The sequence below is a fragment of the Aphidius gifuensis genome, linkage group LG2, assembly GCF_014905175.1.
Source record: "Aphidius gifuensis isolate YNYX2018 linkage group LG2, ASM1490517v1, whole genome shotgun sequence".
NCBI lineage: Eukaryota > Metazoa > Arthropoda > Insecta > Hymenoptera > Braconidae > Aphidius > Aphidius gifuensis.
In genome coordinates, this window is record NC_057789.1 from 2,761,638 (window position 1) to 2,787,012 (window position 25,375).

At 24.6% G+C, this 25,375-nt stretch overlaps 3 protein-coding genes across 3 annotated transcripts; all 3 read right to left on the minus strand.

The window, feature by feature from the left end:
- Window positions 1-325: 325 nt before the first annotated feature.
- Window positions 326-13,088, minus strand: LOC122848308 (transmembrane protein 132E; the record flags this gene model as incomplete). Its single annotated transcript, XM_044146289.1, is given in 9 exon segments — window positions 326-4,684; window positions 4,746-4,975; window positions 5,250-5,578; window positions 5,662-6,124; window positions 6,873-7,772; window positions 7,857-8,000; window positions 10,824-11,142; window positions 11,219-11,359; window positions 12,010-13,088. Coding segments are annotated over 9 exon segments (4,170 nt in total), but the record flags the coding sequence as incomplete, so codon positions are not given.
- Window positions 13,089-13,254: 166 nt separating this feature from the next.
- LOC122848309 (phospholipase A2-like) lies at window positions 13,255-15,466 on the minus strand. The gene is made up of 5 exons (XM_044146290.1): window positions 15,269-15,466; window positions 14,862-14,939; window positions 14,715-14,796; window positions 13,844-13,996; window positions 13,255-13,574 (listed from the first exon to the last, which is right to left on the minus strand). The coding sequence occupies exons 1-5, from the start codon at window positions 15,417-15,419 to the stop codon at window positions 13,493-13,495; spliced, it is 546 nt and encodes a 181-aa protein (XP_044002225.1). The 5' UTR covers window positions 15,420-15,466; the 3' UTR covers window positions 13,255-13,492.
- Window positions 15,467-21,188: 5,722 nt separating this feature from the next.
- On the minus strand, window positions 21,189-24,741 carry LOC122848310. Its single transcript, XM_044146291.1, has 5 exons — window positions 24,208-24,741; window positions 23,763-24,041; window positions 23,304-23,555; window positions 22,712-23,134; window positions 21,189-21,795 (listed from the first exon to the last, which is right to left on the minus strand). Exons 1-5 carry the CDS (start codon window positions 24,385-24,387, stop codon window positions 21,343-21,345), a joined length of 1,587 nt encoding a protein of 528 aa, XP_044002226.1. The 5' UTR covers window positions 24,388-24,741; the 3' UTR covers window positions 21,189-21,342.
- Between the last annotated feature and the right edge of the window lie 634 nt (window positions 24,742-25,375).

Genomic DNA, 25,375 nt, shown 5'->3' on the forward strand with positions numbered 1-25,375 from the left:
TTTGATATTAATTTAAGATTTGAGTAGAAAAAAAATTTATAAAACACTTGAAAATATTTTTAAATAACTGAGGATTAATAGTAGTAAATAATTTCATTTCGAAATTTCATTTTTATCAAAATTCTCTTGAGGAAACGAATCGTTAGATATTTCTAAAATTTGTCAGGCAACTAGAGACATGCTCCAGCTATTCTCCAAAAAATTCTCAACCTGGGCCAAGCATTATTTATTGCAAAAAAATATTAATCACATTTTCAAGATGATTTTTTGTTAAATAAAAATTTAAGGATTGACTGTAAAAAAATGAAAAAAAAACTACTTAAAATATTTTTAAATATCTTTACTGATGATTTGGTGGTAACAACAGATAAATACTACATATTGTACATTCAAGAGGCGATGATAGTCGTATCTTAATAAATACTTTACTAGCATTTTGCAAAGAATCATTATATAAATTAACAAAATATGACAAGACACAAAATCATTTAATTCATGATTAATATATCATATTTTTTCGTTAAATTTAAAAGCGTAATTTTCGTTTATTAATGGGATGATACTCAGTACTTTTATTAACTCAATATATAAACAAAGTCAATGTGTGCGTTTAATGATGTGTTATATATTTGAAAAAAAAAAAATTAATTGTTAAATCAGTTGACAGCTGAAAACAATTAAACCATTCATTAAATTCTTTTACAAATATTTTCAAGCTAATTATTTCTAATCCACTTATGTCTTTTTTTTTCTCAAATAACTGTCGTCCAAATGAGTTACTCAATAATGATTATTTTCTTTTTCCAATTCAAGCGAGGCACACATATATTATTTTTTTTGTATACTGTTTTTTTTTTTCTTATTATGTGAATAACATAATTGGCAATTTATATGTAAAAGCAACATATATAAATATTTTTAAATTAATTTTTCTTTTTCATTTAAATTCATCATTCTTATTTTCATTTTTTTAAATTCATTTATTCATATTTATTTAATTTAAATTCATTTGATAATGACATTATTCAATAAACATTCAAAAATTCATCAGTGACACATGTGTTATTTATTTTAATTGTTATAAATATATTAGCTTGGCTAGTTAAATTGAATTCGTTGGTAATTAGCATTTAATAAATAATTTAAAAATGCAATTATGTTTTTTTTTTTTCATTTATATTCATGTGTTGATTAAAAAATTAAATAAAAAGGTGAAATTTAAATATTTGGTTGTCCTAAAAATTTATTTATTCATGGGATTAATGGATAAATTAATGGCTTAGTATAATAATTTTTACAACGAGGTAGGACAATAAGAATATATCCTTGAAAAAGCCAATGTAAAAAATTTGGGTAGTTTATTTCAATTCACTGTTGCTCATTAAATTTCATTTATTTTTTATTATTATTATTTTATTTATTACAGTAAATACCACATTGTTTTTGATAGAAAAAAAAACATTTAATACTGACACTGAAAAAATTAATATAAAAACAAAAAAACAATTGATAAAAACTACCCTCAATTTACATTGAGCTTTATGATTTTAAACGGTAAGCTATGGACTAGAATGTTTTATTTATTGGTGTTTCAGTTTATTCTGAAAAACAAATGATAATAATACTTGATTCCTTCATCTTCATCTTTTTTTTTTTTGTTTTTTCATTTTTTTTTTTTTTTTTTTGTTTATTAGTAATAATAAATTATTACTTTTTTGCCTAGTGTTATATAACTTAATTTATTAATTACGTACTTGTTGCTGCTGTCGATTGATATAATTTTATTATTTTTTACTACGATGTATATTTAACAACGTGCTAAATACGTTGTCTTATCTAAAAGTATAGGTACTTAGAAATATAGTCCATTGAAGCCTTAAGGATTTTCGTAAACTCTGCAAGAGTTATTTTTTAGACAATTTAAAAATTCGATCGCAACGTTCGATCATTCGTTAGATTTTTTTTTTTTTTTTTTGCCACTTGGCTTCAGCCTTATTTATTAATTTTATATTTTTATCGTAGATATATATATATTTATTTATTCATTTGTATATTTATTTGTATTTTTTTTTATCTCTCAAACATTCATAACATAGCCAAGCTCTTTTTTTTTTATTTTTTCATATGGAGATTTTTTAAATTACTTTATACTTAAGTCGATATTGGTGGAACATTAAATATAGATTTTTTCGGGAACAAGGAAGCGGCAGTTCAATGCGCAAATTTGTTTCAAAAAAAAAAAAAATTGATTATGATTTTTTTATTCATATGCGCATTGAAAATTAATTTTCATCTTTTTTTATAGAATATTCTCGTGGCCCTGTCGTTAAACGTTGACGTAAAAAAATTAATTTGATATAAATAAAAATAATAAATAATAGTTAGATAAATTTAGTTTAATCGATTGATTAAATTATAAAAAATAAAAAACGATCGACGTCAAGTATTAAATATTCTTGATGACAAAAATTTACAAATTACCTAAATTACATAGGTTTTATTAATTTCTTGTACTGTCGTGTAATTATTATTTACAAAATCTTAAAAATTATAATTTACAAATATTCATTAACCACTGGTTAATATAATAAATATCATTGTGATGAACATAATTTGATGTTTAAACATCAATAAAAAATAAATAATTTATTTTCCTTTTATTTATTTTTTCATGAATTTAAATTTCTTATTTTTATTTTCTCCACGTATTAAACGATCGACCAAATGTTGAGGAAGATTTATGGAAGATGATTATTTATAATTGTAAAAAGAAAAAAAAAATAAATGTGATATGATTTTAGGAACATGCAATGATTGACTAATCAGTCGAGCACTGAATTTTTTTTTTTTTTAAATAATTTACTTGTCATGATGACATTGCTAATTAAAATTCAGTCGATGCCTACTTTTTGTAAAATAATTATACCAATATTAAAAAACGAAAAAACTAGTAAATTATTATTTTTTTTTTTTCTAATAAATATCTATGTACGACAAGCCACCGAGTTTATCTCTAACCCCAAACTGGTATCATCTTAATTTAATTTTTTTTTTAATTATTATATATCTCTTCTTCTGTTTGCCACTCTCAATTTCTACATTATGATAGAAGTAATATTTTTAGCTCAGCTTAGAAAAGATATACTATCCTTCAATCGAGAATATTATTTATTTTTTCATGCTTATTCATGACCAACAGTCATTTTAAAATAATACTTATGAAAATTTGTGACGGCTTCGTAATTTCATTGTGCTATTGTCTTGATTATTGATATTTTTTTTTCATTTATTTTCCACAGAACATTCGAAACTTTAACAAGTTTTCATATTTAATTTGACAAAACAAGTCAAGCTTATTGCTAAAACTTTATAAAATAAAATAAATAAAAAAAAAAGTTTCACTAATTATGTATAGCTTTAATTAATATTTATTTTTTAAACTTTTATTTCCTCACATTAAAAAAAACAAATAATATAAAAAAATAAATAAATGAATAATAAATAACCAACATTAATAAAAAATAATAATTTAAAATATTCACTCGTTATATTGGAATTCAAATGACTTGGAACTATCGATATTATACACAACAATTTTTTCATCTATTTGACTATAATATTTTTCTCATCGTTTATCGATCAAAGCTACCATTTTTTTTTTTTTTCATTAATCATAATAATAATTATTTATTTATCAAACTCTCTTACAATTGACAATTATTATTATAAATATATTTATATATATTTTCATCACAAAAAAATAAAAAATAAAAATTATTTAATCACGGTACCAGTAAAGGGTTAAAGTTATTAAATTTTAATAATATTACGTGCTCCTAAAAAGCTGACTAGAATATATATAATTTTATTATCATTAATGATTTTAAAAAATAATAAATAAACAAATATAATTTATCTCAAAGATGTGTTAAAAATTGTAAAAATTATTGATTAATTATTGGCGCATAACATAGATATAATAAGACGTGATTAAATTTGTTTTTGTTTTAAGGAAGCACTCCTGACATTGAATGAACAATATGATTATTAAATAATTTTATTTAATTATTATCAAATTGGCTGTTCTGAATTAATAAGGTCATAGAGTGAAGCGAGTACCTAGGCATTTGATTCTTTGAGATTATCAAAATATTGCATAATTTGATTGTAATCCATACCGAGATTTAAATCATCAATAGCAACAGTGCTATCTATTTTTATTTCATTATTATCAGTGTCATTATTAATATCAGTATCTTGTATTGATGATGCTGTTGAATTTGTTGATGTAAACATTGGATTGTCATGTATTTTTGTATTATCTTTTTCATTGTTTGGTATTTCATTTAAATTTTTCATTTCAATACAATCATTATCTATATTATTTAATTTTAATATATCATCATTTTTAATATTTTTATTTTTACTTTGATGATTATGATTATGATGATGGTGATGATGATGATGATGTTTAACATGTCTATGATGACTACCACTTGATTTGTGGGAATTTTTCTTTGGTGTTTCTGGAAGACGTGCTGTTACTCCTGTATTTCTGTGTGGTGGTACTGGTGGTTTATAATCATCATTATTTATTTTTTGTGTTTGTACTGTTGTTGATGTACTTGCAACTATTCCATGAGGAGGTAATGGTGGTGGTGATAAATTTTTAACATCACTATTTCTAAAATTAATATAATTCATTTAATATAAATTAATTTTTTTTTTTTTTAAATATTACTTACCCATTTTGTTGTGATGTTGTTATTTCATTTATTTTTAATTGTTTATTATCATTTAAATTACGTGATGCACGATCACGTTTACAATAAGTTGTTGTATCAATTGGAGTTGATGTTGATTTACTTGTACTTGCTGGTAATTCTATATGATTTGGATTATCAAAACTTGTTCCAAGCTCAGATGTACCATCATCATCAGGTTCACAAGCTAATGGATTATTCGTTACGCGTACCTATGCATATAAAGTTTTTATACATAATTATATATAAAGTTTTAGTTTGTGTGGTTTATAAAATACAAGAGTATCTCTGCATGAGAAAATTGGAATTATGCCAAATGCACATTCAACAGCCGAGGGAGATGAATATTCAAAAATAAACAAATAAAACAAATATGAGATAAATATTATTGAAATTTCTCGTTTAAAATAATTGATTATTTATATTTGTTTATTTTATTTGAAAAAAAAAATAGTAGATTGATAAATAATTTGAATAAAATTTTACCTGTTGAGGAGTACAAGCAGCACGTTCAAGTGTTGCTCTACCTAGCCATACCCAATCATGAGCATTAGTTGTAGATTCACGTGGTCTTCTATTAGCACCAATTTGTCCAGCTGCTGTTGCTCTTGCTCTAATACTTGCACCAATAACTGGTAAATTTATCATTGGTGTATCTGATTGTTGTGGTTTAAATTTACTTGCATATACCACACATGATATTACAAATACAACAATTGCAAAACAAAATGCTGCTAATAGTACATACATTCCAGCTTCTAATGATGTCATGTGATTTTTATTATGATGACGAATTCCAACTCCACCTACACCACCTGAATATAAATTAATAAAATTAAAATATAAAAATAAAAAAAACTTGACTTGTTTTTTATATTAATTATATTATTTTTTTTACCAATGAGAATATCATGTAAATCAGGTGCAACATCACGTCCAAATTTACGTTCACGATGATGATGTGATGAACCTTGTATAGCACCACTACCACCACTACCTCCACCACCATCATTTTGTACAAATTCAGGACGATGTGGTGAATCACCAGTGACAAATTCAACCTCAACATTTGCTGTTGCTGTGGCTAAACTCATTGATCCATTTATTCGTGATGGTAATTTTGATCTTTTTGTAATTGTTTGTCTACATATATCAGTTAATTGTAGAGTGACACGCAGCAGGTCACCATGTCCTTCACTGACAGCAATTACACGAGGATGATGAGATGCCACCATTGGAGCAAATGCAACCACATCAGGATTTAAACTCTCAACCATCAAGTGATAATCTGACACAGCTATTTCTCGTAATGGTGTACGTGTACCGTCATTAAATTCTACATCAATGTCCAATAAACCTTCCTGAAATTTAATTAATATTTAATAGTAATTTACCTCTCATTATCAATAAATTTCATGTAGAAAATATTTTTTTTTCTATAGTTTATTTTAATTTAAAAAAAAATATAAATAATAATATTTTATAATGAAAATAAATGTTTTTTTTTAAAGATATTTATATACATGTTTTAAAAATATTAAATTTAAATTTATTGTTTGAAAATTTGGTTATATATTAAAGTTAAAATTTCCAAGTTTTTTATTTGTATATACTGTACAGTGCTTAGAGACAATGTCAAAAAAATATAAAAAAATAAATGTACTTGGTCTACATGAGATCATTTACAAATTTTTTATTTTTCTCATAGTATTTTTGTTTTTCGAAATAAAGAAAACCACTGGGTAAAAATTTTTCTTTCAAATAAAATGTTTATTTACAAAAATATAGAGCAAAAAAAAAAATACTTTGACCATTTGTTAAAACTTGAAAATACTTTTTTCTATTAAAAAAAAAAAATATATTATTTCTCTTGTGTTTTTGATGAATAGTAAAAGAATATTTGATTCATCGAAAAACAAGGTTAATCTTGTTTTAAAAGTTTTATTTTATTTTTTTTCACGGGCTTTTATAAATCTCGACAATTGATACAATGAAAGTGTTCTTCTGTAAAATACGCTGCATACAAAATCACAAAATAAAAAGATAAAAAACAAGGAGTAAAAAGAAAGCTAAAAAAAAAAAAAAAGAATAAATATTTATTTAGCTAACCTGGTACTGTGCAGTGAGTCTTCGTGTGACTGATGTTTCAGCAACATATCCATTCTCAATAGCTGAATCTGGACTGATTGTTAATTGTAAACCAGATACAACTTTAACTGATAATTTTGATATTGCAACACGATCATTACTAACACGTATTTCTTTAGCACCAATAACACGTCCAGTTATTGGTGATAATACTTGTATTTCAGCACGACCAACACCACGACCTTGTACAATACGATCTTGTAATAATATTGCTATTCTTGGATCAGACACACGAAGTAATCCAATGACAAAATCAGTAACACGTAACCATGTTCGACGATTAACAAAATATGTTTCTCTTCCTGAATCATGTCCAGTTGCTAAAAATCTAGCATAAACTTCAATTGGACTTTGTTGAAAACGTAATCTACACAATGATTGCATTGGACTACGATCAAGTGTATTAACAGAGTCCCATTTATCATCATCAGTTTGAAATTTTTCTGTATCATCATCTTCATTATTGTCATCATCTTCATCATCATCACCACCACCACCATCATCATTATCATTGTTATTACTGTTATTATTATCACTTTCAAGATCAATATCTTCTTCATCTTCATCTTTACCTTGTATATTTCTTTTTCGAATAATAATATTGTCATCATCATTATATTTATTATTTGTTTTATTTAAACTACGTTTATTTTTTTGTAATGTATGATTTTCTGGTACTTTCCAACTTTTAATTTGACTCAATCTTGAATCATCAACTGTAACTTCTAATGGAAATTCTGGCATCCATACAGTAAAACTTGCAAGTCCAGTATATGTACCGTATTTAACAAGTACTGATGCATTACTTGAACCTCGTATTTCAGAACCATCAACGTAAACACTACTGCATGATGAAGATACCTATTTAATTTATAAAATATACATTTGTTTATTTAATTAGTGTGTGTGTATAATGTATCTTTTTATATATTTTTTTTAACTTACTTTTAAGACACTTTCATCCTCTGAGTGACAAGATGACTGAAGTGTTACATCTGCTACTGTGCCTGCTTGACTTACTATAAAAACTTTCATCGCTTGGGATACTTGTCTACCTGTCAGTACAGCAGTATTCATAACTTCCCAGTTCTGTAATACAAAATAAAAATTGCTACAGTCAAATTGTACAACGTAATAAATGTTAAAAAAATTTTTTTTCTCCTTTTTTTTTTTTTTCTACAAACTATAATAAAACTGTGTGTCTAAATGATAAATAGTATTTTTTTTTTTTCTTTAGTTTTTTTAACTTGATGTAAATTTGTCATATTTCAGTATGATAATGCTTAAAATTTTCAAGAACAAAGAAATAAAAGTCATTTATCATCATGAAAAAAAAAAAGAAAGGAAAAAAATTTCTATTACAATTAAATAATGTTGATAGAAATAAATGATAAAAAAAATGAATATATAATTTGAATTAATTTAAAAAATATTTAAATTAATGAAAATTATTTTGTTGATATTGAACTTATGATCAATTTATATTCGACAAAACTAATAACTCAAATGAATAAATTTCTGGTATTTTAATTAAAAAGTACTTGATGAAAATGAGGTGAAAAAATATCAAGTATTCATTGTAATTATAAATTTGAGCAGAAAATGTCAAAGCCAGATGAAAAATAAAATATTGATTGAAAAAATTTCAACTTTAAATTATTTTCAACTTGATATTTCCAATACAAACAAGCTAATGAACAAATTAATAATAAAAATTTTTGATTTATGAAATCAAAGATTTAAATAAATCAAAATGAATATTCTTCAATTTGAAAAACCAAGTGCAAACACCTTTGAGGGATAAAATATTGAGATCAAGATGAAATTCTAAAGTAATAAAAAATAAAAAAGAATTGTTTAAGTTGTACTTGAACAACTCAGCACATAAGTCCTGAACAAATCCACCAAGATTTACTTACAATTTGTATATAACCAAAGATGAAAAGGTTATATCAAATATTCACTCTGCATACATCCTCAAAATCTCATGTTATTTACAAATATAAACATCATAATTATTCACTATATTTATAATTATCCAAGAACCAAGATGATGGAAATGAAAAAAAATTAAAAAAATAAAAAACTTGAACTACATATATTACACTTGATATATTGCCAACAAAATAATATTTTTTTCATTCCTTTAAAAGCATATAATAACTGTGTGTTTTGTGATATAAAAAGTATAAATTTTTTTTTTTTTAAATATAACCAGAATCAAGTAATTATACAGTTGTATTCTTGAGTAAACATTCTAATAGAAACTGGTAGATGAATTACACAAAAGAAGATGTCTACCGTTAAAACTCCTTGACAAAAACCCACTTTTATTTATTTTTTTTTAAAAATAACAAAGAATAGTTGTAGGTAAATACTTCCGGACCAGATGGCAAAATTCAATAACACTAATGAACAGCTTATTCACTCGTTAAATCATCAAGTGGAAAAGCTCAAATATTTTTTTTTTTTTTACTTTTAAATTACTTTTTTAAATTTTAATTATATTTTGTATTGTTTTATTTTTTTATAATAGTTTTTTTAATTCAAGTTGCATGAACAATCTAATTAAAAATTCATCAGAAAAAAAAAAAAAAGGCATTGTGCTATTGAAAATGTCACAGATGTACAATTCAATCAATCGGAAAAGCCATACAGTAAAACTCGACCATTTTATTCAACATTTTTTTTTTTTTATATTTATTTCTTCTTTGTTCATCTGGTTTTTTTAAAAAGTATTTCCGTTTTTTATTATTTCTTTATTCTCATTGCAACCACACATATCCGTGGACATTATTATCGCATGAATAAAATCACGCTGATTTGAAATTCGTCGTTGGGTAAAATGTAATATACCTAAATTGAAACCATTTGAATAAATGGCGCCAGGATTATTTTCACTACAATTGAGTTCAATTTTTATGTCTGCAAATATATAAATTTTATTTTTTTTCATCTTATGTTTTATTTTAAAGTCGAGTTGTTTTTTTTTTTCCTTTTTTTTTTTTTCATTCTTTTTATTCGACTGAGTCATTATTTAAATTGAGAAAATAGATATTAATATTTAGTTGTTGTTTAAAGTTTACACAAAATTATCAACTGTTTAATTCATGATGATTATGAAAGCCATTAACTATTTTGTATCGACAAATAAATTGACCAAATGTGCCTGAAACTTGATCAATATTATATGATAATTATTATGATTAAATCTGTTTGTTATTTGAATTGTGAAATTTTGGAATTATGTTGTATAAAACAATGTTACTGTCAATATTAACGACATAATATTCTATAATATTCTGACTGAATTTTTATTCAATTATATTTATTTTGATTGACATATTTCGGATTGATATTTAATAAACAATTGTCAATAAATTATATTTTAATAATAAAAACATAATTTACAAAAAAAAATCAATATTGTATTACTAACGATTCTCCAATACTTTTAACCATTATATATACTTTTTTTTCTATTTATTTTCCAATGAAAAACAATTGTTATTATACCAGAGAAACATAAAAATTGAACTTTAAAATATGGATATTATTTTGCTTGTAAAACTCGGCTAGAACACGCACACACAGTACCATAAAAATTACAAAAAAAAAAAAAAAAATATATAAAACTGACAATAAAAAAAACATCAGTAATATGTAAATTCATGATTTCTTTACTTCAGGTGTTTTTATCTGTAAAACGAATGGTTCAATTTTAAAGCGGTTAAAATAAAAAAAAAATAAAAATAATCTCACATAAAAAACTACGTATAAATTACAGACAGATTGGAAATTAATCAGTTGTCTTATCATCACATAGATTAAATAAAAATAAATAAAAGTGTAATTTAATTAAATAGATAAATAATCGATATAATCATTTGTAAAAAAAAAACAAAAATTTACCTTTGAAATTGGTAAAACAGATTGTATATCATCTTTTTGAATTTCAAGACGTGCTTGAATTTTTCGCCTGTCAGCATGATGATGATGATGGTGATGATGATGTCCTTGTTGTTGTTTTTGTTGCTGTTGTTGTTGTTGTTGCTGTTGGCGTTGTATTTGTTCTGGTAATTGGTCAGTTCTTGTTTGCATAGCCATGTCCTCTTCATCGCCCTCATGAGTATATCTAACACTCCACATTATTCTACCACCATCCCAGCTGTTACTACCAGCTCCATCCTCACTTGCCTCCAACAACATTGTCATTAATTCCTCTGCCGTTCTATTGCAAAAAAATAAAATTATCATTATTTATTTATTTTATTTAAAACACAAGTGTGCATGAAAATATAACTTACGTATTTGAACGTTGAGTATTTTCACGTCTTCTAACTGTAAATGTTGCTGCTGTATTTTTTCCATTAATCTCAGTGGCAAGACTCCAATTTGGATTGCTTGAAGTTGCATCAAGAATTCTAACGCCTGATTTAACTCTTGCTCTAAAAAATTATATTGTAAGCATATTATTATTAATACAATTTTAAGTTGAAAAATATACATGTTTATAATTTTAAAATAAATCTGTGTGTGTTTTTTATATTTATAATTTTATTGACCCTCTTTTTTTTTTTTTTTTTTTTTGAATATCTGGCGTTGATTGTTAAATGTAAAACATGAGTTGTAAATTTAGTTTAACACTCAACACCAGAGCTTTAATATTTTTATCGTCACGAAAATATAAAAAATAAAAAAAAAAAGTAGTTTATGTAATAATAATAATAAAAAAAACATACATAAATTGATCGATATACGATTGGCAAATGAAAGCTTTAATTTCCTGAAAATAATTATTTGTATTTTGTTATTTATATAGCTAAAATACAGAAGGTTTCAAATCAATCGTTCGAATAAATAATTCAATCATATCGCGAGATCAATACAACTGGGAGTGTTTGATACCCTCAATAATCCAACAGCCTTTTTTTTTTATTTCTATTTTGTCACGATGTATTTTGTCATGACCTCAAATTAATATCAAGATTGAAAAATAAAAAAAAAAAACAAAATATAATAATAAATAATAAACTTAATCAAAAGGTCAGACAATAAAAATTGAAATATATATATTAAAAATAAAAAAAAAAATAACCTGAGAACAACAGCAACGACAGGTGGAACAGATGTTGTATCTTTTTCATCATCAAATGTTGTTTCAACAGATGTGCCAATTTGAAAACCTTGAGGATGAAGAAAAACAGGTACATGAAGTCTTGATCTTGGATAAAGTGGTCCATGTGGAACAAGTAATAATAATGAATCATCAGCTTTTAATTCTTTATATTCAGTTTTATTTGGTGTTAATGGTACTCTACCAAGTGGTGTTACTGGTTGTATTTGTACTCTTGGTCTACATCCACCACCACCAGATGAATTATCAATTTGTGATTTAATTCTTGTACCACTAAATCCATCATTATTACTATTAATATTATCATCAGATATAATAATTGTTCTTGGTTCAAGTACAGAATATGATACTTGTACATATTTTAATGGTGTTTTTATAAATTTAATTTTACCATTAATATCAGGTGGTGGAAATGGTGGCCACCAATCAGCTGGTATTGTTATTTGTGCAAGACAAACACCATCTTCACCATCTGGACTACATGCTGCTGATAATGATAATTTACCTTGTAATGTTGCATGTAATAATACACATATACGTTGATGACGTGCTAATAATATTTGTCTACGTGTACCAGCTTCACTACCAGCATGAAATAATACACGTAATACTGGTGAATCACGTGATATTGATTTACCAACAAGATGTGCTGACATATCAAGATGACGTGTACCTAATTCTTGTGCATCAATTAATGCTGCATTTGATGTTGATGTTATATTTTTTTTAATTTCTAAACCTGGTAATGCATCAAGTGGATCTGGTACAATATAACGTGCTGGTACTGTTTGTTTTGTACTAAATGGACCATATGTTGCACGTACAGATGCTGGTTCACTCGTTTGAAATACAGTAAATTTATCAATTGATAATACTGAATTTGATGAATTTTGTGATTGTATATTTAATGGTAATGCACTTGTTAATCCTTGATCAGAACGACTTGAATAATACTGTCTTGGTAAATGTTTCAGGAAAAAACCACCATCTTTATTTTCAAAATGTACTTCAACCGATGACGTCACGTCTATTTATAAACAAATAAATGTTATTTATTAATGAAATATTATAGATAAAGAATAATTAAATTTATCAGCTTTTATCAATGGAATCTGTGATGATTTTTTAATTTAAAATATATCAATAATTGATAAATAATATCTATATTATTATCGTGAGAAATAAATCAATATTTATTATTTATTTACTTATTTTAATATGTTTTATTTGGCATTTAATGTTACAATTAATTTTGAAAATTGAATATATGTATTTGAGAAATTTTAGAGGGTTAATTTCCGGCTAATTAAGTAGCCAGGGCGTAGATCCATTAGTTGAAGTATTCATCAACGAATGAACATTGAAGTTCACACACAGAAAAGTTAACAGTGAAGGAAATGGAAGAGCACTTTGTCGATGCTTGATTCCGGGTCGACGATCATCATCAGTAACACGGTACGTCAAACCATTGGTATATTTGCTCTTGGCTTTCATCCAGTTCATACTCCAAGCAGCGTTTAGGAAACCTGTCGAAATTATTAACATTTTTTTTTACTTTTATTTTTATCCATTTTACAATAATTCTAAACTACCTATGTACTATTTGACTTATAACTCTATTATTGTTTATTTCATTTATTTTTTTTTTATATAAGAAAATAAAAGAGCTATTTTAAAATTTAAAATTGTTTCTTTTATTATTTCATTATGGTTTTCTTTGATAATGCAAAAATGAAAGAATAAAAAAATAAACATTTTACACAAATTGAATTGATGATAAATTTATTTAACTCACGTTGAATAATGTTTGCAGGAGACTATTGGATAGTCTTCACGAAAACACTGTGTATGGAGAAGAGTAAAATACATTCTACCTATCTGATTGCCAATCATGTGGTCTAGATCATGAAGACAATCATAAAATTCCTCATCGCAAGAACAGTGAAGCCTAAATATGCAAAATAAAAAAAATATCAAATATCATCACCTGCTTTATCCAGCTCAAGAATCATTTATCAAAAAAAGCTACAAAATAATCCAATAGATTTTTTTTTTAGCTGCTTAGCAAATGATAAATAAAAAATTTCAATTTTATTAATAATCTAAAAATAAATTCATCAAGTAGAATTAAAAACTTTTGTACTTTTTAGAATACCAGATGCTTCAACACCTGGTTGGTATTTTAATTTTTTTTTTTTTATTCTTATATACTTAAATAATAATTGAAAAAAAAAAAAAAAAGTTTTTTAAATTTAAAAAAAAATGACCTCTTGAGAATTTATAATATTTCTTTTGGAATGTTTTTAAAAAATTTAAATATCCTCAAAATGAATAAAGTAAAAACTTTTTTTGTTGATGAAAAAAAATTTCATTGTGGTTTAATTTTTTATATTGTCAATATTTATAAAATTAAAATTGAAAAAAATATATAAACTCAAAGAATAATTGAAATACTCAAGATTTTTTAATAAAAGTTTCAAGTAAACTTTTTTTTATATTTAAATGGCTTTTTGTTATTCAAGAAGACTTCCATTGTCTCGAGTGTAAATCACTATTCAGAATTATTGAAATAAATGTAACAAATTGTGTCTCGTCTACGTGATACACAATATAAATAAAAATAAATTTTGTTATTGTTTTTAAAAGACATATTGTGAATACAAAACCTTGCATAAGATTTTAAATTTGTAAGATTGTGTTTGGACTCGTATCCTTCAATGACATCAGGACAATAATCATGAGATCTACCTAAAATAATAATAATAATTTACTATCATTCAAGTTTTGAATTCTTTTTTTTTTTGGAAACTTACAGCATTTGTCAACTTCTTCATAATAACCAAGATCGTCATAGCCTTCAGAAATATTTCCTCTTCCGCACCATTTTGTTCCTGAATGCACAATACTTGAAAGCTTCAACTTGAAGTAGTCTGATGTAACGAGGGTAATACAACCCAGGAATCATCAAACTCCCCCAGATTAAAGTAGTTTAAAAATGCAAGAAAAAAAAAGAATAAAAACATGTAATGTTCTTTGCAACATCAGCATTTTTAATGATCATATTGTCTTATAATTTTTTATTCTTTTCGTTCACTATTTATACTAATAATAATTGTAAATTTTATTTAAAAAAAAACTGTAATTTAATTTTTTAATTTACATAAATATAATCACTTGAAATTTAATTATTTTATTTTCTGAAAATAATTACTCTGCTTACCTGGAAAAATCATACGATCTTGCTGTCTATTTTTAAATTCTCCAAAAATATTTTCATCTTCATTTGAGTCATAATCAATGACAACTGACAAACTGTTTATATTATAAATCCAAAAAATACTGAGTAAAAAAAATAAATAAATAATAGACATGTTGAAGAATTTAAAAATCAACTGAAACAAGTTGAGTGTAACTTTTGATTTTATATATAATAGATTACATTGTGCGTATATTTTTTAATCTTGTTTGTATCAAATAGATACACAGACTCGATTAAATATCATTTATTTTTTTTTTTCTTTCATTATCTCTAGCACGTGTTTGTCGACGTTGATTTGAACGTGCGACAAATGGCCAGTGTAATTTGACCGTTGATAAAAATAATAAAAAAAAATTATATTTCAATTGGTTTTTAAAATATTAATTAAATAAATGTATACCTTTGAGTGTAACAGTATTAAATATCAACTTTATCATTGTATTTTTTTCATGATAATATTACACATAAAAGAATTTTTTTACGAGTTTATTTATAAACTCAGAGGAAAATCTGTTGGTACAAAATTTGAATCATATCATGTAAATATTTGTTCAACACTTGATAATTAAATGAAAAAAATAATTTTAATAATAAAATTTGAGTTAATTATTAGATTTTTCTAATTATAAATTTTTCTCCAATTTATAAAATTTTTTTTAAAATATATAATTACTGTTATAGTGAGTTTTAAAAATAATATAAATTGGCTCAATGATAATTAAGATATAACTGATAAAATTAATCAAAAAAAAAAAAAAAAAAATTCTGTATCGTATTAATATTCAAAAACTTTATAATTAGTTTATAAAACTAAAAAAAAAAAAATTTATATAAAGTTTTTTCATTATAAAAAAAATAATTGTATATATATTTTTTAATTTAACAAAGAATAATTTTATGATAATAACAATGAATGACGAATAATTTGTTGGTTGTCAAGTTGATAATTTATTATCATCTTGAAACCAGATGAAAGACAAAGGACGTCTACCATTAACGCCTCTGCAACATCCACACTGTTGGCTATAAAAACTCAAAACTATCAAGTTAAAAAATATACAAAAAAAAAAAAGCATATAAAAGTTGTCATAAGCAGAGATAAATAAAATTTAAAAACAATAAAAGATAAATTCATATTCAAGAAAGAATAAAGAAAATTCTTGTGAAGTAACATAAAATATTTGAACAATTAGAACAATGTTATATGCAATTAGAAGACATTGATTTAACATGATGATTGTCTATTGTCCTGGATAATCATTGATGATTGATCTGGTTAAAATACGACAACATGGATATAATGATCGTTTGATCATCAAATTATATTAACATGAATTGTAGAAGTCTCTGATCATACAATCAGAGCAAATTGATTCAAGAGAAAATTAGTCAGGCAGTAAGTCAAAAGAAAACCTTGTGGGAAAATTCACAATTAAATTAATGACTAAAATTTTCATTAAAAAAAAAATATATTTTTATATTTTTTCATTAGAGAGTTAGTGACATGAATAATCTTTAAAATCAAATTATTTGCATCAAGTTTTACCATTGTTTTGATACAATTTATATTCTCATGGGAAAAATCAAAAACCACTTAAAACTTGTACTTTTAAATTCATCAGCAATTATAGTTTGTTACACGTATGTGTGCTTATAGCAAGTACTTTTAGCAATAATAATTATATTAATGAGTGATAAATTTATATAGAAACTTCAACTGATAAACTAAATATTTTTTAAAAAGTTAAAAATTAATTTAATTATTATTTTCATCAATTTAAAAATTTTATAAATAATTAATTGACAGTTTAAAATTATTAAATAATAAATAATTTATTATTGATTAATTTATTTATAAATATATTATTATGAAAATTATATTTAACAAAAAAATAATAAATATTTAATAAAATTTTTCAATCAATATTTAAATATCAATCAAGATAATATCAAAAAAAAAAATAATTAGCATATATAATTCAATGATTCAAGTATATCAATCATTAAATCTACATAAAAATTTCAAGTATTTTTATATTGTTTATAAAATTGAGGGTCATTTTGAGGATAAAATAAAGCTTTCGTATTTAAAGTTTATATACAGTATGTGTGTTTTATAGAACTGTTATATGAAGACCAGAGTTTCACGACTATACTTTGTCGATAAATTGAACCGAGCGATGAAACTTTTGCCTTGTTTATATCTATATCTAAAAAAACAAACAACCATGGTAGCAGTGGATCGATTATCACCAACACTTTTATTTATTTTTTTTTTTGACTATTTACTATGTGAATAAAATTGCATTGGTATTTATTATATAACTGTATGTAAAATAATTGTATATAACGAAACAAAATACATTCTGTCGACAGAGAGTTGACCATGTTTTCATTCATTCTTGAAGCTTGCATATTTAAAATATTTTATCAGACACAAAATGTGGCATACATACTGGGTCGTCATTGTTCACCGAGGTCAAATTATTTCCGTAAAATATTTCAAATATTATGCAAACAATGTGTGTGTATAAATAAATTTTCTAAAAATAACCGCATGAAAATATGAATAATATTTTAAAATATAAAGCGTAGATAAAAAAAAAATTTAATCAATAACATTTGTTCATTTTTATCTTACTCATATGTCAGTTATTTACTTTTTTTTTTAAATTTTATTTTAGATGAAAATACTAGACGCCATATCCGGTTGTCTTAAAAACGATTTTATTTTTTATCATTTACTTGGAGCTCTCATTTTAATATGCAATAAAAAAATATGATAAAATGATAAAAATTTTATGAAAATAGTTATATTATTTTTGTATATTATTTATTGAAGGTTGACAGTGTTAGGGGTCAAGTGGATCATGACACTTGACATATTATTTTACATGATTCATTGTACTGATATTTATTTTTAAAAATTTGAAAAACTGTTGGCAATAATCAACAAAACAAACAAACCAAAAAAAAAATATACACATTTATGTGCTTGTTTTTTTCATTTGTTTGTTTGTCTGATTTGTTTTTTGTTTTTTATTCAATTGAAAAAATCACATAAATATTTGAAACTGAATTTATCATTTTTTTTTTTTTCATAGTTTTATTTTTCTTTAATTTCCGGCCATCACGAAGTTTTATCTATTTACCACTCTTCCGAAAGCCATGACAAAATTGCACGACTGGATATACTTCAAGAATTTCGAATCTTTCTTGAATAGACAAAAAAAAAAAAAGTATTAAATTACTTTTCCCTGCTGACTTTTACTCCATTAGATTTTTCTAGTTTTTATTTTAGCATTCTCTTGTTCTCGTAAGAACGATTCATTGTTGTCACAAGCATTCTTCATTAATTTTTTATTATTTTTGAAACAATGCTGTGACAATTTATGTGATGAACATGAGATAAATTTGAAATATAAAATTATCACATGGAACAAACAAAAACACAAAATATTTGAAAAACAAATTTATAAAAATAGATTATTAAAATTATTTATAAAAAAAAATTAAATTAGGCTACACTTGTTTAAATAAAAAAAATACAATGCCCAAAAAAAACCAGTTTAGACAACTTGAAAAAGAATTAAAAAAAAAAAAAAAACTAACAATTAAAATTTTCATTTCAGTTATAAAAAACGAAACAATAAAATATTTTTTTGATTAAATTTAATTTTACCAAGCTATATCATAAAAATATCCAATAAATTTTCGACTAAATTCAAAATTTAATCATAAAAATCTCAGCTTTAATTTAAATTTTATCTTATTTTTTTATTTTTTTGATTTTTCCAACGATAAAATTGTTCTAAAATTCAAGATGTTTGTGTATATATCTATATACTTGTGTACACACATCAATTGTATAGTACAATGTTATGTAGCCGTTTTGCTTCCGAGTATGTACACTATTGTTTATTTATAGCCTACTCACTGTGTAAACGCGTGTCGGCATTCACCCTCTATATATTCGCATGAATGTGTGTAGGTCGTGTCTGCCATTACGTCAGATAAAATGTAATGTAAACGAAAAATAAAAAGTTGAAAAGATTAAAATAATAGTGAGTGAATGAAAGCGCAAAAAAAAAATGGTTAAAATTGGTAGTAAGGTGATAAAAGAAAACTGGAGAATGCCGATTGGCTTGGTGAAAATGTTGAAAAGAATGTGAAGATCGTCGCTGAGGAAAAGAGTGAAAATAAATACAAAATAAGAAGAAAAAAAAAAACAAAAAGGAAACATACTACCGATGCATTTCGAGTATCGATTTGAAAGGGTATAATGGGGGTGGTATTGGAAGGGGATTTTTCAATCCCTTTGGACCTTTTGTATATTCATCAATATGTGTGTATGTGCAAGTGTGTCGATGTCACGTATGTACAGTATAAAATTTTATATGTATATGTGTAAAAGTTGGTTCAATTTATTGGGCTCAAGCTGATCTCAAACACTGAGGAATAAAAAAAATTTAAAAAAAAGCTCTGTTCAGAGGACAAAAGCACATACTGTGGTAGCTGAATAAAAAAAAAAAAAAATAGATGAGGTTTTGATAATCCTTTCTTGAATTTGGCCAGTCAACATTTTTCGTCTAATTCAAATTGAATAAAAAAAATATAATCGATATATTTTTAAATTGGTTTTTTAAATATTTTAACAGCTTTTTTAAATATTACAGTTATTAAATTAATTTATTATCATAAAAAAAAGAAAACATTTTATTTTCTTTTTTCTTCTAGTAAAACATCAAATTGAGTATTGATTTTATTTAAAAAAAAAAAGTAGTTCACAGTTTTTTATATAAAAATCAATATAAAGATTCTTTTGTCTTAAAAAAATAATTTATAATACTAAAAATAAAAAAAAAAATCAATTTCATATGTAGATAAATTTTTTAATTATTCATTGACGTCATGAGAAATTATATATAAAAAATTAAAGATATTTGAAAAATGATTATAAAGCATATTCATAAAAATAGAAAATATATAAATAAAATTTAATAATGTTTCATGACTTTTATTAATTTTTAAAATTTAAATTTATATAGAAATATAAAAAATTAATTATATTTATGATATATTTTATCACTTTGACATAAATAATTTTAAAAAAAGAGAAAAAATTAAAAAATAAAGTTTGTCATTTCACTTGTGGCACGTAGTGGCTTTACTGGGTTTTATCGATCCAAACTAATAAGGTAATCTCCGTGTTTCTAGCCAGTCGGTTGTTGAGGTCTATAGTGTATACCCCCAACAGTGTTTCTACCAACCCATGGTGCCCATATCGATTGTCCAGCCGACGTAAAAATATTGCCTCAAGGCGACGAGACGACGAGACTTTTATATGCTCGCCTCGTTCCATTTTTTTTTTCATTTTTTCTTTCTCATTTACTTTTTTATTTATTTATTATTTTCATATCTTTTACGTTTATTACTGAGGGAATTTAAGTGTCCAGACCATTCAATATCCCATGACAATTTTAGGTCAATTTTTTTTTTCATAGAAAAAATGATTGGAATATCATAAAGCTACAGATGATTTGATTGCATAACGATTTTCAATTTATTTTAACGATGTGAGATAATCGAAAATACGCGGCTAAAGAATATTTTGCATCAGGTAAAAAAAAAATCAGGTATAGTTATTAAATAAAAAAAATATATATTAAATAAGAGACACGAAATTATAGGTTTAAAAAAAAAAAAAATGGGATATAGAAAAAAGAAGGAAAAAAAATTATTCAAATGAACTTGTAAATTTGTTTTTTAAATATTTTAAATATGTATATAAAATAAATTGGTTACTTAAATATTTTGAAGTCAAACTATTTTTTTTTTTTTTTGTAATAAAATAATGTATTCATGATGTCTGATAATTATAATGTTTGTAATATAATTTATAACCTTTTTTTTATTTTAAAACATAAAAATATATATATGATATACATTTATTACATCGTTTGGTGAATTTAATAATTTATAAATTAATTTTATTTTTATTTTGAGAATAATAAAATTTGTTTTTAAATTTATGATTATAAATTTTCGGTACCTTGAAGATCGGGACATAAAAAATGACGAAAATTACGTGGTCCAACGAGATTTTGTTGACGTTGAGCACATTCAATCAGCCAAATTTTAACTCGAGTTATATGTTCGTCACTGACAATTGGACCAATACCAGGTACATTGTAATTTACTTTTTGATTTATATTAAAAAAATTCTCCAACGACATTGATGATGACGATGATGATTCAATTGTTGAAGTTTCTATAATATCATCTTTTACAACTGATGTTCTTGATAAATTTATTCCACACTTACAACACTCACAACTTTCTTCAAGATTTACAGTATCATTATTAAAATTTTTCTTTGGTAAAATTATTTCTACACCACTTGATGTTTGGTTTATTTTACCCTCGACCTCGTTTATCTCATCCCCATTAATTTGACTTTTTGCGGCAGCAACACTCTCCTTTATTTCCTGGCATTTATTAGTTTTCCAAAAAGACAAATTACGTTATAACCTTTTTTTTTTTAACATATATTATTATAACTTAAAAAATTAGGGAGTTTAAAAAATCGATTAGTACAATTTATTCTTTTTTATAATGTAAATTTAATTTTTATAATGAAAAATATTAAGTGAATAATTTTTATTAAATTTATTATAATAAAAAAAAATTATTCCGTTTAAATTTTCGTTAAAAAATAATGGAATTTTTACTCTTCAGTTTTTAATTATATTTAGCAAAAAAAAATAAAAAATAAAAATAGAAATGAGAGGTGAGTAAAAAAGGAAAAAAATAAAATGATATCAATATCATGAATTTTAAGATTAACTGTCAGTGAAAATCAGAGAATATATAATATCCTGATAGAACACAAGTGGTGTTCTTCACTGATCTCTAAAATTGGCTCGTGTTACACCAACGCCTATAACATCATGACCTATTTTGTCATATAGATTTTACGTATATATAATGCATGCAGAAACGAGACGCGACTGCTATAAAAGCTTTTTATTATTTTTTAATTTCCAGTAACTCGATAATTATGAATTGCTAAATAGAACAAATTTCATATTAAATTTAGCGTGATAATAATACCCTGGATAAAAGCTTTAAAATGTACATATAAATTTTACAAAAAAAATAAACTTTGCTTTGATGTTTTTTTGTCAAAAAGCTCCAATAGATTATGACAAAATCGACAATATCAATCCGTTGAAATTGAAAAGTTTTATCAATTTTGTTGTTTTGTTTTTTGGAATAAAAAAAGAAAAGAGATAATCTTTTTTTTTTTTTTTTCATTTTAAAAATATCAATTGATTTGATAATGATTTATAAAATATAAAAATTAGATATTTGAAAAATGATAGTATATGAAAAATAAATAACCTCATTGATGTTATCATGTTGAAATGATGATTCAAAACTTTTATCATTAGCTGTGTTATTTTCTTCAATAAAATTATCCTCATCATCTTGATTTTCTAAAGTATTTTTACTATCAACAAAAACCATAGTGTCCACTGACGATGTCGTTTGTTCATTGTCATCATGATTATAAGTTGGAGTAACTTCTTCAAAGTTTGTAAACTCTTCATGTTCTATACCATTATTATAATCCTCATTTTCATAATTATTTTCAGGTATTTTCGTTGACGATTTCTTGTCAATTTTTATGCTCAAACGAGCAGAACATGAAGATCTTGTCTTATCATCATCATCATCTTCCTCGAGTGAATCACTGTCTACTGTTATTTCTTCAGGAGAATAGAGTTTCATGTCATCGGACAAATTAGTCTCAGCTTTATTCTCCTGACAGTATTCAAAAAAAAAAAATACATAAGCAATTTTCATTCAAGCATCCAATCCAACTAATCTTAATATTTTTCCAAGATACATGACTAAGATATATGTATTTTAAATATCAAAAAAATTAATTTTACATGTATAAAAATTAATAAATATTTGCTGAATTTGTTACCTCACACGTGCATGTAATTTCAGTATCTCTTGAATTAAATGTTGACAATAAATCACTATCACAAAATGAGGATGATATTTGTGAAAATTCACTGGTTTTTATATTTGTTAACATGGGATTTATACCACTACAATCAAGCTTTGCTAGATATCCATAGAGACTTAACATGGTTCTCAGTGGTATCATAGCAGATCCACCCTTGGGTTCATCCGTAAATAACTCACAAACAAGGATCAACGTATCTCGAAGGTTCTATATAATTGTCAACACGTATCTACTTGTTAATATCCAAGTATTTATCATAAAATAAAAATGGAAATAAAAAAGCACACCCATAAGATAAAACATAAATAAAAAAAAAAAGAAATTAGGTTAAAGCCAGTGGCACACTTGGGAGCTTTTATTCATTTTTCTTTTATATGAAGGAAAAAAAGAAAAAAAAAAAGTTTGTTGGCTTACGTTGGCAAGAAGGCCGCAGGCAACAGCAAGAAAACGGTAAAGGTCAATTTCCTTATTATTGTGAGTGTGTAGAAGACGGCCAATCATCAAGATCTGATACAGAAGATCGCTAGAAAGACCAATGCCCTGCCAACGTTTAAAAAGGGTCTTGAAGGCCACTTTTATTCTGCTACTACTTTCATAGTTGCATGAAGAACGGTCAAATTGATTGAGGAGGGTTCTCAGGTAACCTGGGGTTATTCCGGTGGGATGAGTGAAAGGCAGATACTCAAAACGTTCCTCAAAAAAAAATAAATAAAAATGGAAAAGATAAACATGAAATATCAACCAACTCAATTAATGTTTTTCCTTTTTTTTTTTTTGAAGAATAAAACTTTTGATATTATAATTGAGAGAACATTTAATTTGTATATTATAATATTATTTTATTTTTTATTTTTGGTACCTTTACTGGTGGAGGCTGACCTTTGGCAAGGGCATGAAAATATGATGATGTCCAACGTAATAAATCAAGAGGCTGTGTACGTATTGCTGCTTTTGCATAAATTTTTAAAATGTTGGGAAATGTCACGGGTATTTTTATCTGCTCAATGCAATATAGATTTTCAGAAAAATCAGTTGACATTTTTTTTATTTATATTTAGATTATTTTTGCAAGAGATATTTTTTTTTATCTTTTTTTTTTTTGGGTTTTTATTTCCTTAGCAGGATCTTCACGTCAATTGACAGAAGGTAAAACGACGAGTGAACGAACACAACATATAAAAAAATGAAATTTTATATTTTTTATATTTATTTTATCATTTTTTCATGCTTTTTTTATTCTTTGAAAGCTCACGTCACCAAGCACGCTTATAGCATGATATCATTCACTAAAAAAAAATTATTTTCAACGTTTTTTTTTTTAACCTCCTTTTTTTTAAATGAAAAAATATATATTTCGTGAAATTAAACAAAAGACTATTAGACAGTTGACAATGTTGAAAAAAAAAGCTGAATTTAAAGTTGAATAGAAAAAATAATTTAAGAATAGACAGTGTTTTTTTTTTATTATTAAAAATGAAATTTTAATTTGAAAAATTATAAAATAGTTGAAGAAGAATTTTATAATTTTTTTTATGTCATCATCACCTGTCCTACACTTCCAGTGTGAATAATTCAACAAAAGTCAAATTCCAATATCCATCAAGCTGTATATGAAGTCTGATAAAATTTGATATAACAAAAAAATTTTGTGGTTTTTTATAATCATTCAACATTGGTATGTCTATCTCCATTTATCTACTTGCACGTTCAATTGGTCCATCACAAATAAATATAAAATTTTACCTTGTAAAATATTTTTTAACTCTAAATTTTGACCCTCAACATATACATACAAAGTCAACAGACCATTACATCACACACACACATAGATATGTATACACTAACAAAAGCTCAATCGATCTTTCAAAGCTGGTAGGTTTACGTGGGCAATATAAATGCGCGGGCGTGAAATACGAGGTTTCCTTTTACACATACCTCCATCATCATTTTCTTAACCCAGCATCACTCGTTGTCTAATGGATCTTTAAAAAGCTTCCATTTTTTTTAACTTTTAAATATCAAAAAAA